Raw genomic sequence first — 13,718 nt, forward strand, 5'->3', positions numbered from 1 at the left:
TGGTTGAGCATCTGCCTTTGGCCCAGGGTGTGACCCCGGAGTCCCAGGATTGAGTCCCACGTCCGGCTCCCTGCGGGGAGCCTGCTTCTCCCTCTGCCTGTGTCTCTGCCTCTCTCTGTGTGTCTCTCATGAATAAATAAATAAAATCTTAAAAAAAAAAAAAGTTAGTTTGCAAATAAAGGCCACATTATATTTATAATTAAAAACTTTTTAAATAGGGATCCCTGGGTGGCGCAGCGGTTTAGCGCCTGCCTTTGGCCCAGGGCGCGATCCTGGAGACCCGGGATCGAATCCCACGTCGGGCTTTCAGTGCATGGAGCCTGCTTCTCCCTCTGCCTGTGTCTCTGCCTCTCTCTCTCTGTGTGTGACTATCATAAATAAATAAATAAAAATTAAAAAAAGAAAATCCTTTAAAAAAAAAAAACTTTTTAAATAGAAAGCTTTTCTGAAATAAAAAAAAAAAAAAAAGAAAAGCAAGCAAGCAAGCAAGCAAGCAAGCAAGCTTTTCTGGGGCAGCCCCGGTGGCACAGCAGTTTAGCGCCGCTTGCAGCCCAGAGTGTGATCCTGGAGACCCAGGATCGAGTCCCACGTCAGGCTCCCTGCATAGAGCCTGCTTCTCCCTCAGCCTGTGACTCTGCCTCTCTCTCTCTGAATAAATAAAAATTAAAATCTTAAAAAAAAAAAGCTTTTCTGGTACAGTATTTCATTCACATAATAGTGTTTTCTTATCCCTGAGATACCTTCAAAAGATCTTCACAGCAGCCATTTCAATAAGACCAAGTCACCAGAGACCAAGAGAATACCGAGGACGTAGAAGCCTCACTGCCCTCCTCCCTATTTACATCTACTCTCTCCTTCTATTTTCCCATGTCTCTCTCTCTGGCCTTTCCCAAATACACTTAGAATAACATTTAATTTTTGTCTATAACTGCATAATCCAAGAAATGAATATAAAGAAATGTTTTGCTTCCTTCAGACCAATTCTTTCTAAATTGAAAGTAAAGGGATCCCTGGGTGGCGCAGCGGTTTGGCACCTGCCTTTGGCCCAGGGCACGATCCTGGAGACCCGGGATCGAATCCCACGTCCGGCTCCCGGTGCATGGAGCCTGCTTCTCCCTCTGCCTGTGTCTCTGCCTCTCTCTCTCTCTGTGTGACTATCAGTAAGTAAGTAAGTAAATAAATAAATAAATTGAAAGTAAAAAGAAAAAGCAGAAAAGGACTTTTCTTCCTTCATATTTGAACAAACAAGGAAAAAAAAGGTGACAACTACACAAGCCACAACAAGCAATGTTTGCTTTCATACATTTATTACCGGACTAAAAGTTCATTCTTCTTTGGAAATTTCAAATTTATGATCCAAGTAACAGCAAATTCAAATACTCAAGTATTTTTCCCCTCACAGTACCTATAAATATCAATTATTTTTTAAAAGTACAGAAAATAAAAAAGCTCTTTTATTTCAATAAAAGAAAAATCTCTTGGGATCCCTGGGTGGCACAGTGGTTTGACGCCTGCCTTTGGCCCAGGGCGCGATCCTGGAGACCCGGGATCGAGTCCCACATCGGGCTCCCGGTGCATGGAGCCTGCTTCTCCCTCTGCCTGTGTCTCTGCCTCTCTCTCTCTCTCTCTCTCTCTGTGACTATCATTAAAAAAAAAGAAAAAAAAAAAGAAAAAAAAAAAAGAAAAATCTCTTGATTTTTTAAAATAAGTTTCAATTTTTCGTAGCAATACATACACACAGACTTTCAAACTCCCCATTACCAGGAAGTAGATCCCCTCCTAGTTATAAATATCTATATAATCAAATGATTCCATAATTTGTTTATCTATAAAATTATGTAAAATTTTTAAATATTACCTTAAAATACACATTGTACACTCTAAGATGAAAGCATATCCCTGAATTACCAAGAATCTAACAATAACCAAAAAGTTTAAGACAATTGCTTATTTTTAAACCTGATTCACTATTTACCATAATGGCAAAACAGGATAAAATCCCATTCAAGGAGCGCCCAGGGGCTCCGTGGTTGAGTGTCTGCCTTTGGCTCAGGGCATAATCCCAGGGTCCTGTGATCGAGTCCCGCATCAGCCTCAGTGGGGAGCCTGCGTCTCCCTCTGCCTGTGTCTCTGTCTCTCTCTCTCTTATGAATAAATAAAACCTTAAAAAAAAATCCCACTCAAAATTTTATGCTAAAGCCTCACTCGTAATAAGACAGAAGCAAATTAAAACTACACTTGAAACACCGTTTTTCAACCTAACAAATTTTTACATTTTCTCCAATCTAATTAACCCATTACACCGGTAAGGCTGATGGAAAGTAAGCACTCAGACACTGGCACTGTACACCCCAATAAAGAGAAATCTGACAATAACTATCTGAATCACAAACTAACTCAGTAATAACCACCACTGGGTATTTTCCTCACAGATACATTTATATGCTTGCAATATGACCTTATGTATAAGCCCAGGGCCCTTTATGAGGGGATTAGTGCCCCTTTCTCTCATTTCCTTCCTCCCTCCCCTCCAAGTGAGGACAGAACAAGGAGGAGGCCATATGCCAGGCCTGGAAGACAGACCTCACCAGAACCCAACAACGCTAGCAGCACCCTGATCTCAGGTTTCAGCCTTTAGAAAAGGTAACAGAAACAGCCTGAATTTTGTTAGAGCAGCCTGAACTAACACATACAGTATTTTGCACAGTATTTTGTTAGAGCAGCCTGAACTAACACATACTACTAAGATACCTTCTATGGTAAAACTAAAAGTGCGGCAAAACATAGATTTTATTTGCTTAATTCTTTAAAAAAAAAAATCTTTGGAGGGGCACCCAGGTGGTGCAGTCAATTAAACGTTTGATTCTTTGTTTCAGCTCAAATTGTGATCCCAGGGTGATGAGATCGAGCCCAGGGTGGAGTCTGTTTAAGACTCTCTCCCTGGGGCACCTACCTGGGTGGCTCAGTGATTGAGTGTCTGCCTTCCACTCAGGTTGTGATCCCGGGGTCCTGGGATCGAGTCCCACATTGGGCTCCCTACAGGGAGCCTGCTGTGTCCCTGCCTCTATCTGTATCTCTCATGAATAAATACATAAATAAAATCTTTTTTTAAATATTCACGAGAGGGGATCCCTGGGTGGCGCAGCGGTTTGGCGCCTGCCTTTGGCCCGGGGCACGATCCTGGAGACCCAGGATCGAATCCCACGTCGGGCTCCCGGTGCATGGAGCCTGCTTCTCCCTCTGCCTGTGTCTCTGCCTCTCTGTCTCTCTCTGTGTGACTATCATGAATAAATAAATAAAATCTTTAAAAAAAAAAAAAAATATTCACGAGAGAAACAGAAAGAGAGAGAGAGAGCAGGGACACAGGCAGAGGGAGAAGCAGGCTCCATGTAGGGACTCAATCCCAGGTCTCCAGGATCACGCTCTAGGCTGAAGGCGGCGCTAAACTGCTGAGTCACCTGGGCTGCCCAAAATCTCTTTTTTTTAAAGATTATATTATTTATTTATGAGATACACAGAGACAGAGAGGCAGAGACACAGGCAGAGGGAGAAGCAGGCTCCATGCAGGGAGCTGGATGCAGGACTCGATCCCAGGACCCCAGGATCACGCCCTGGGCTGACGGCAGGTGCTAAACCGCTGAATCACCCAGGGATTCCAAATAAAATCTTTATATATAAAAAACTCCTCTCTCCCCCTGCCCCTACCCCACCCTCTCTACCTCAAATAAATAAATAAATCATTAAAAAAAAAATCCCTAGAAGCACACACAAGAAGCCATTTTTAGGTAGGAGGAGCCTTGAACCAGTAGAGGATGGGAAGAGATTTTTCATTGGACACCTTCTAATTATTTTTTTTAATAAAGTGAACATATTACCTATTCCAAAAAATTACATTTAAAAATATGCTTTTCATTTATGTTAAAAATGTGAAACATCTGCAAAACTGATAATAAAGTTTTCTTTGTAGCGTTGAGGGTTTACAAGCTCAGGCAGCACTTTAAAAAGGCCTTTATCAAGGTTAAAGAAAGCTGTTTCAGAAGCAACTACTGGGGGCATTTCATCTCACTATTTACACCATTGTCATTCCCTCCCTCTCTCCTTTTCTTTCTCTCCCTGTTTCTATCTCTTTGCTCTGTCCTTTTTCTTTCCTTATTTTCCCTCTTGCTTTTCTTTTTCTCTCCCTTCCTTTTGACTAGGGCTTCCAGATGCATCCAGCAGCAACCAGACTTCAGTTTCTCCCCTCCAGAGCCCTTCCGACCAATCTCAAGATCAGCAATGGAGGGCGCCTGGACTCAGTCACTTAAGCATCTGCCTTTGGCTCAGATCATGATTCCAGGGTCCTGGGATCAAGTTCCACATCAGGTTCCCCACTCAGCAAGAAGTCTGCCTCTCTCTCTGCAACCCCCCTCCACTCGTGCTTTCTCTGTCTCTCTCTCTCAAATAAATAAATAAAATCTTAGAAGAAGAAAAAGAGCAATGGAGGTAAATGGCAAAGGCAGCCAGAACTCAAGTACAGGGACATACTGAGTGGGAAATCATGCTTTGTTAAAATATCTAGTAAACCCAAAAGAAAATTCTTTCACCACCAAACTAAGTTGTTTTAAAACTCAAATGGTAATGCCAAAACAGTAATGTAACTATTTAATCATGTCATTTAGTTTTAACTTTAACCTGAATAATTCTGGACACAAATCATTTTATTAAACAAAATCAATCAATACAAGGGAAGATTCTCAGCTAGGGAAGATGTTCCCTCAAACAAGGGAACCAAAAATGTTCCCTCTGCAAAGCAGTACAATTACATCAAGAATACTCCCCACTATTTTCAAAAACAAGAGTCTAAAAACAAGAGTCTAAAAAGACATAATTTCCACAAATCTATTTGCCAAGCAATTTCTTCTGGAACCTACACTATGCAATTTATTAAAAAAGAACTAAAAATACTAATTTGCATGTTCTAACATTAATCTGTTTGTATAGTTTTGATACAGTATAACTTCTTTTTTTTTTTTTTTTAATTTTTATTTATTTATGATAGTCACAGAGAGAGAGAGGCAGAGACACAGGCAGAGGGAGAAGCAGGCTCCATGCACCGGGAGCCCGACGTGGGATTCGATCCCGGGTCTCCAGGATCGCGCCCTGGGCCAAAGGCAGGCGCCAAACCGCTGCGCCACCCAGGGATCCCTGATACAGTATAACTTCTAAGTAAAATATGAACTCAAGGGACTCCTGGGTGGCTCAGCGGTTGAGCATCTGCCTTAAGCATCTGCCTTCTGCTCAGGGTGTGATCCTGGAGTCCCGGGATCGAGTCCTGCATCAGGCTCCCTGCATGGAGCCTGCTTCTTCCTCTCCCTAGGTCTCTGCCTCTCTCTCTGTCTCTCATAAATAAATAAATAAAATCTTAAAAAATAACAAAAAAATAAAATATGAACTCAAATGCACTGTATATTTAGACGTATAAAGCTAAATATAAAACACTAAGAAATCAAAGCATACCATAATAAACCAAACCTTTTTCCTCAAGATTTGGTATAGCTCTCACTAGATTTTTGGAACAGTAGTTTATGGTTTTTAGTTACATGCCTCTAAGCAGCCTTTCTCTTATTTTTACTAGCACTGACAGCAAATTTCAGATGAGGAAAACAAAAACTAGGATACAGATATATTCAACTTTTAACCCCAACAGAGAAAAAAATCAAACCCTCATGATTTCTTGAAATCAAACTCCAAAGAAGTGGTCACACCCTGAAGACAGTAAATGTTAGGTTATATGTAGGCAGATCTTTCTCCATTTGCAAGTAAGTACTTTTCCTTGTAACAAGAGTATTCACAGCAGTAAACACCAGGTCTGATCATAAAAATATTACACATTTGTAGACTTCTATCCATTTAATGAAACCCATAACTATTTGCTAACAAGGAAGAGACCTGCCTGTTTGTTAGTAGTTTCAAATCTAGATGACTGATGTCAATTTTTACTTCCTTCCCTCACTACAACTCTCAATCCAATCAATCACCAAGTTCTGTCAATCTTCCTCTAACAGTTTCCTTCTTTTCCAGCCTACTGCCCATTCCCTGTATTATGTCTAGATCACTGCAACTGATCTTCTAATAGCTCCTCTTATTCCCTGACAGATTCAGTCCCAAACCCTCAGCTTTAACAACAAATTTCCAATTGCCTACTTGTCAAATCTATCCCAACAGAAGATGACAATCTTTTTTTTTTTTTTAGAAGATGACAATCTTGAGTCTATTTATACTAACTCTGTAATAGACACCTTCTTGCATGGCTCCCAGTGATCCCCAGCTGCTGGTTTTCACACCTTGTTGGGCTGACCGTCCTCACTTACTTCTAATGAATACTAAAAAGTGCCAGGATTTCTCTTCCATGTTTAAGTTACAAAGGACTGTGACTTCCATCTTGATAGCATTCTCTTGCTTTCTCACTTCCCCACTCTGCTGAAACAAGCTGCCAAGTAGTAAGATGCTCTGTGGAGAGGCCCATGCAGCCAGGAACCAAAAGAAGCCACCAGCCGTCAGTTTATAAAAAACTGAGGTCTTTGTCCAACAGGCAAAGAACTGCACTCTAGGGACGCCTGGGTGGCTCAGCGGTTGAGCTCCGCTTTTGGCTCAGAGCATGATCCCGGGATCCTGGGATCAAGTCCCATGTTGGGCTCCCTGCAAAGAGCTTGCTTCTCCTTCTGCCTATGTCTCTGCCTCTGTCTCTCTCATGAATAAATAAATAAAATCTTTAAAAATAAACATTTCTATAATCCAAAGTGAAAGTTAAAAATACGTGTAAGAGTTCTGATTTATAAAAGTTTTTTAGGGATCCCTGGGTGGCTCAGTGGTTTAGCGCCTGCCTTTGGCCCAGGGCGCAATCCTGGAGACCCTGGATCGAGTCTCACGTCGGGCTCCTTGCATGGAGCCTGCTTCTCCCTCCGCCTGTGTCTCTGCCTCTCTCTATGTCTATCACAAATAAATAAATAAATCTCTTTTTAAAATAAATAAATAAATAAATAAATAAATAAATAAATAAATAAATAAATAAATAAAAGTTTTTTATATGCCTGAAAACATGTAATAAATTAAAACACAGCCAGGAAAATATTTGTACCAAGTTTAACAAATAGTTTAACTACATAAATTTAAAATGTTATATGTATGTGCATATTTATTACATAAAGAACTAATATAAATTTCTCTGGAAGTACATTGAAAAAAAATCAGTAATACATAGTGACTCCAGGAAGGGAAACTGAGTGGGTGGGACAAGTATGTAAAGTAAGCACTTCACTGTATATATTTCTTTTACCTGCTCAAAAAAAAAAAGCAACAAAATATCTTTAAAGTAATATTGATAGTAAAAACTAGAAATATCCATTGATATGTAATATTTTTAAAATATACTTCAAGTATATATTAAGAAAAATACTGAGAAAAAAATTAATAGAAAAATGAATAAAACACATAAGCAGATAATTCACAAAAGAATATAACTGATCATTAAAAAAAAAACCTCAAAATGGATCAGAGCCCTAAATATAAGTGCTAGGATATAAACTCTTTGACAAAATCATCTGCATAAATCTTTGCAATCCTGGACTTGGCACCGGTTTCTTAGATGTGACACCAAGCATAAGCAAAAAACTAAAAGATTGATGGGGTTCATGAAAATTAAGCTTTTGTGCTATAAACAATATTAAGAAAGTGAAAAGATACTCCATAGGAGAAAATATTTGCTAATTATGTATCTGATAAGGGAAATGTATCCAAAATACATTAAAAAAAGCTCTTACAACTCAATAATAAAAGGACAAAGAATCCAACTTAAAAATGGACAAAGGATCTGAATAGACATTTCTCCAAATAAGATATACAAATGGCCAATAAGTACATAAAGAGATACTCAATGTTATGAGACATCAAGAAAATGCAATTCAAAGCCACAATGAGATACCATTTCTCAACCACTAGGACAGTCAAAATAAAAAAGACAGACAACAAGTGCTGATAAAGATATGAAGAAATTAAAACCCTAATAGACTGCTGGCAAGAATGTAAAATGGTGCAGGTGCTTTAGACAAGTCTAGCAGTTCCTCAAGAAATTAAACATAAAGTTGCCATACCAGCAATTCCATCCTAGATATATACCAAGAGACTTAATAAACATATCCACAAAAAAAAACCATATCCACACATAACCTGAACACAAATGTTCAAAGTAGCATTATTCATAATAACCACAAAACAGAAACAACCCAAATGTCCATCAACTGATGAATGGATAAGCAAAATGTGGTATATTCATATAACAGAATATTATTCAGCTATAAAAAATGAAGTAATGATACATGTTACAGAATTTATAAACCTTGAAAACATTATGCTAATTAATCTTCTAAGTTTGCAAAGCCAAAGCCCAGGATCTGAATCATAAGGTCTTTACTGGCTTTCAACTACTCCATAAGTCATGATGAAAAATCTCCATTTTAAAAAATAGGATAGGGATCCCAGGGTGGCGCAGCGGTTTGGCGCCTGCCTTTGGCCCGGGGCGCGATCCTGGAGACCCGGGATCGAATCCCACGTCGGGCTCCCGGTGCATGGAGCCTGCTTCTCCCTCTGCCTGTGTCTCTGCGCCTCTCTCTCTCTCTCTGTGACTATCATAAATAAATAAAAATTAAAAAAAAAATTAAAAAAAAAATAAAAAATAGGATAGTAGCAAACTATAGGTAGAGAGGTGGATGTATTGACTCCCAAATTCCAGAAATAGCTGAGGCTATGGAAGAGAATGAGATACGAACAGAAAACATGCATCTTAAGGAAAGATGATGGAATATCACACCAGGTTTTCAGGGAAAGGAGACAACCAAAGATACTGAGAAAGGTACAGAGGGATTAAGGAGAAACCAAGAGAGAATAACAAAGTCAAGAAAAGAGGGACGGCTGGCTGGCTCAGTCAGTGGAGCATGTAACTCTTGATCTCCAAGTTTTGAGTTCTAGCCCAACATTGAGTGTAGAGATTGCTTAAAAATAAAAATCTTGGGATCCCTGGGTGGCGCAGCGGTTTAGCGCCTGCCTTTGGCCCAGGGCGCGATCCTGGAGACCCAGGATCGATTCCCACGTCGGGCTCCCGGTGCATGGAGCCTGCTTCTCTCTGCCTGTGTCTCTGCCTCTCTTTCTCTCTCTGTGACTATCATAAATAAAAAAAAATTTTAAAAAATATTTAAAAAAAAATAAAAATCTTTTAAAAATTTTTCAAGAAGAGTCAGAACAAATACACTAACAGAGAAATAAATGGGAATAAATATCTTTAAAAATTCATCATTTTTCACTCATATCCCTGGTGAGGACCGAGCCAACTGTCTTGAGTTGAGCAATAAATGAGGAAAAGGAGGCAGTTGAGTGTAAATGTCCTTCAAGAGAAAAGGATTAGGCTAGGTTTTATTATTGTTGTTGTTTTTAAAGTCTAGAGACTGAGTCTCAGGGGAAGAAGCCAGGAAAGAGAGAGCAACACAAGACAATGGAGAAAATGGCTTGATCAATGTACTAAAGGACAAAGGGACAAATGAGGCTGAGAGCTAGGTTGAAGGATTAGCCTTGGACAAGCCTCATTAAATAAAAATATGTATGTAAATGTGGTAATGCATTACATATCTGCCCCCATGGGGAAGAGCTTCATATAACTGCATTTTCCAGATATTGAAGCATCTTTTTTCAGCTATTTCTTTTGAAATTGTTCACCACTGCATCATACAGTTCTCTGCCTTCTTAAACACACGTGCTCTCCTGAATGACTTAGGTCATTGTGACTGATTACTGCACTAGGAAGTACTATCGCTGACTCTGCATGTTAATTTTTCAAATCTTCTTGGACTGTCCTACAATGCCAGTTGCCATTTTCATTGGTACATTTCCTGAGATAACCTTGTGCTTACAACAGATTCTAGTTTCAAAATTACATAACCATTAAATAATACCCTAAGTAAGGGATGATATGTTCTGAATCAAAGTACAGGAGTAAAGTACGCCGTTGTACAACTCTCTCCAGGACTAAGAGACCTGTTTCACTTTTCAATTCAATTGAGACTAGGTTTCAAAGAGTTGAAGATTTCAGAAGACCTGACTTGGAATATTACTTTATTGTGCTTCCTAAAGTCATATCAAAATATCCCTACCAAGTAATTGATAATTTTATATTAGTCTTAAGCCATCAAAAAAAGAGAAGATCAGGCTGATTCCCAAAGTGAGCCTCAACATCTCACAGTAACTAAACATACTCTCTTGCCCTATAATCACTAACCAATAAAAAGTTATAGTTTTCTACGTTTCATTGCTGTATGCTAATATAGGCATGTATATTTCACATATATGGATATGATTCATGATAAATGTGTATCCTTCACAAAATCTTGGCTTTAATCCCAAATTTCACACAAATTTCACAACTACAAACAGCACAGGCCTGAAAAGGACCAGAATTAGGTACACAGTTAACCAAAATTTAAGAATTCATTCCTTTGGTTTCAACCATGAAACAGACTGATTTCATTCATTCTTAAGATTCTGTGATCTAGCAACTCCATTTCTAGGAATTTATCTGGTAAAAAAACAAAAACAAAACAAAACAAAAAAAACATTAACTTGAAAAGATTATCTGCACCCCCATGTTCAGTGTAGCATTATTTATGACAGCTAAGACACAGAAGTAACCTAAGTGTCCATCAAGGGACAGACGAATAAAGAAAATGTGGTATATAAAATGGAATATTACTCAGCCACAAAAAAGGAAATCTTGCAGTTTACAACAGCATGGATGGACCTTGAGGGCATTATGTTAAATGAAGTTAGACAAAGGCATGCAAATACTGTGTGGTCTCACTTATTTGTGGAATCTAAGAAAACAAAAAAAATAAATAAATAAAATGAACCCACAGATAGATTGATTGGTAGTTGCCAGAGGGGGTGGAGGGGTGGAGGGTGAACTAGGTGATGGTGATCAAAAGGTACATGCTTCCAGTTACAAAATAAGTTCAGAGGATATAATGTACAGCATAATGACTGTAATTAATGATACTATATTGCATATTTAAAAGTTTCTTAGAGAGAAACCTTGGAAGTTCTCATCACAATAAAAAAAATATTGTGACTATCGGCGTGCCTGGGTGGCTCACCACCGACTCTTGATTTTAGCTCTGGTCCTGATCTCAGGGTGGTGAGACTGAGCCTTGCGATGGGCTCCAAGGACTCCAAGCTCAGCAGAGAAGTCAGATTTTTCTCCCTCTCCCTCCTGCTGTCCCTCGGCTCACCTGTGCTCCTACACTCTTGCATGTGCATATGTGTGTGTGTGTGCTCTCTCTCTAAAATAAATCAATCCTTTAAAAATACGACGTAATGATATACGCCAGATGGATGCTCACTAGACTTACTGTGATCTTTCCAAAAACACATACAAATAGGCAATCATTATTTGTATGCCTGGATCTATTAAGTCACATGTCAAACAGATCTCAAAAAGATTCCGGATGGCTACATCCCCCTATACTTTACGCATCAAAAACAAAAATAAAACCACCTTTATTTCTCCCACTCTCTTGCCTATTCCTTCCAACACTTCTCTTTCGTGTTAACAACAACAACAAATCAACAAATGTAGAATTTGGGGGATCCCTGGGTGGCGCAGCGGTTTGGCGCCTGCCTTTGGCCCAGGGCGCGATCCTGGAGACCCGGGATCGAATCCCACGTCGGGCTCCCGGTGCATGGAGCCTGCTTCTCCCTCTGCCTATGTCTCTGCCTCTCTCTCACTGTGTGCCTATCATAAATAAATAAAATAAAATAAAAAATTAAAAAAAAAATGTAGAATTTCTCAAGACACAGTTTGCAAATGGCCTGACCAACTCAAACTGAAACATCTCCAGGCTGGGTTAGACTATGCTATTATGGGGGATCACTGGGTTAGAGCATGGTATTATGGGGGATCCCTGGGTGGCTCAGCGGTTTAGCACCGCCTGCAGCCCAGGGCGCGATCCTAGGGTATCCGGATCGAGTCCCGCGTCGGGCTCCTTGGGTGCAGCCTGCTTCTCCCTCTGCCTGTGTCTCTGCCTCCCCGCATCATGAATGAATGAATGAATGAATGAATGAATGAATGAATCTTTAAAGAAAAAAAAAAGAGTATGGTATTATTAGGGCATTGGCATCTGTACCTTTGCCCCATACTCAAATTATTTATGTCTGGTCTCCCCTTCTAAGTCAGAAACTGAGGGCAAGAATCTCTTCTTATTCAATAAGGACTCCGTTCAATCGCTGGACAAAGAAGCTGGGCGCACCTAGCACTTGCTAGCCTCGGGGGAGAGCCGAGTTAAGCAGCTCCGGCCCTTCACGGTCAAGCAGAAGGAGGCAGGCAGGCAGGCCTGGGGACAAATTACAACAGAGGCAAAAACAACAACAACAAAAAACAGAAGTGAGAACGGAGAAATTAAATCGGATGGGGGGGGGGTGGGGGGTCCCTGGGTGGCTCAGCGGGTTGGTGCCTGCCTTCAGCCCAGGGCGTGATCCTCGAGTCCCAGGATCGAATCCCATGTCCGGCTCCTTGCACGGAGCCTGCTTCTCCCTCTTGCTTCTTTCTCTCCCTGTGTCTCTCGTGAATAAATAAATAAAATCTTAATCGGAGGAGGGACTGACTGTAGGGATGCAGAGGAAGGAAGTTCAAGGATCCGCTCGTGTGTTGTCCAAAAGGCCCTTCAACGAAATACCTGTTGAATGGACGCAGGAGTGAATGAGCTAAAGCCTTGCTAAGGAGAGAGGAGAGCTCCCGGGCCCCAGGGAGGTGCAGACTCGTAGCTCCTGGAAGTCGGTGGTGGCTTCCCCGGTCGGTACCTGCAGACCTGCACCCTCCCGGGGTGCGGGGGGGGCATCACCTTGCAGAAGGTGCCGTACCTGTACTGCCAGCCTTTGGCACTGCCGCCGCGGCTGCTGCTGCTGCTGCTGCTGCTGCCGCTGCCGCCGCCCGCCCCGCAGCTGCTGTTGCTGCTGTTCTTGTTGGGGGTCCCCGCCGCGGCCGCCGCCAGGCCCTCCAGCTTCCCCTCGCTCTCCGAGACTTTCAGCGCCGACACGGGCTCGCCGCCCTGCATCTTCGCTCCCGGGGCCGACCCCGCCGAGCCGCGTCCGGACGGGGGCGGGTTTAGGGTCTGCGCGCCGGGGGGAGGGGGGTCCAGGGGCTGAGTTAGCGGAGGGTCATCGGACGCGGCGGGAAGGGGCCCGGCAGCAGCGGGGGGAGCACGAGGACAGGGGGGAGGCGGCGGGGGCAGCCGAGAGGCCCGGGCGGAGGGCGCGGCCTCACCTCTTCCCCGGCGGGGCCGTCCCGCCGGCTCCACGGTTCCCGGAGCGGCGGCCGCGGGGCAGGGCCCGGGAAGGAGGCCGCCGGGGGCGGGACGCCGGCTCCCAGGGCCGCTCTGCCCCCGCCCGCGGCGAGCCTCTCGGGCCCACGTGCTCCGACGGCCCCGGCCCGGCACCTCGACCCGGGCTCCCAGGAGCCGGCGAGTCCGTTACCCTCTCTCCGGGCCCCGAGCGTGGGCGCCACAACCGCGGCCGCCGCCCCACCCACGGCCCCGCGGCGGGTCACCCGCCCGCCCACCTGCCTTCCCTTCCGGAGCAGTGTGAGCTCACTTCCGCCCGGAGCAGAAGCGCCGGGCGCCATCTTGGCGCAGGGCACGCGGCCC

The 13,718-nt window shown here is 42.6% G+C and overlaps 1 protein-coding gene across 2 annotated transcripts in view; it reads right to left on the reverse strand.

Annotated features, from left to right (window-relative positions):
* OSBPL11 (oxysterol binding protein like 11) overlaps positions 1 to 13,265 on the reverse strand; it is an 81,625-nt gene extending 68,360 nt beyond the window's left edge. For both annotated transcript variants that reach the window (XR_004811543.2, XM_025474663.3), the window contains exon 1: positions 12,937 to 13,265. Coding sequence is in view for 1 of the 2 variants with exons in the window: in XM_025474663.3 (XP_025330448.3) it covers positions 12,937 to 13,130 (194 nt within the window). In the remaining variant the exon portion in view is untranslated. The remainder of the gene's footprint in view (positions 1 to 12,936) is intronic.
* Between the last annotated feature and the right edge of the window lie 453 nt (positions 13,266 to 13,718).

This window comes from Canis lupus, chromosome 33, assembly GCF_003254725.2.
Source record: "Canis lupus dingo isolate Sandy chromosome 33, ASM325472v2, whole genome shotgun sequence".
NCBI lineage: Eukaryota > Metazoa > Chordata > Mammalia > Carnivora > Canidae > Canis > Canis lupus.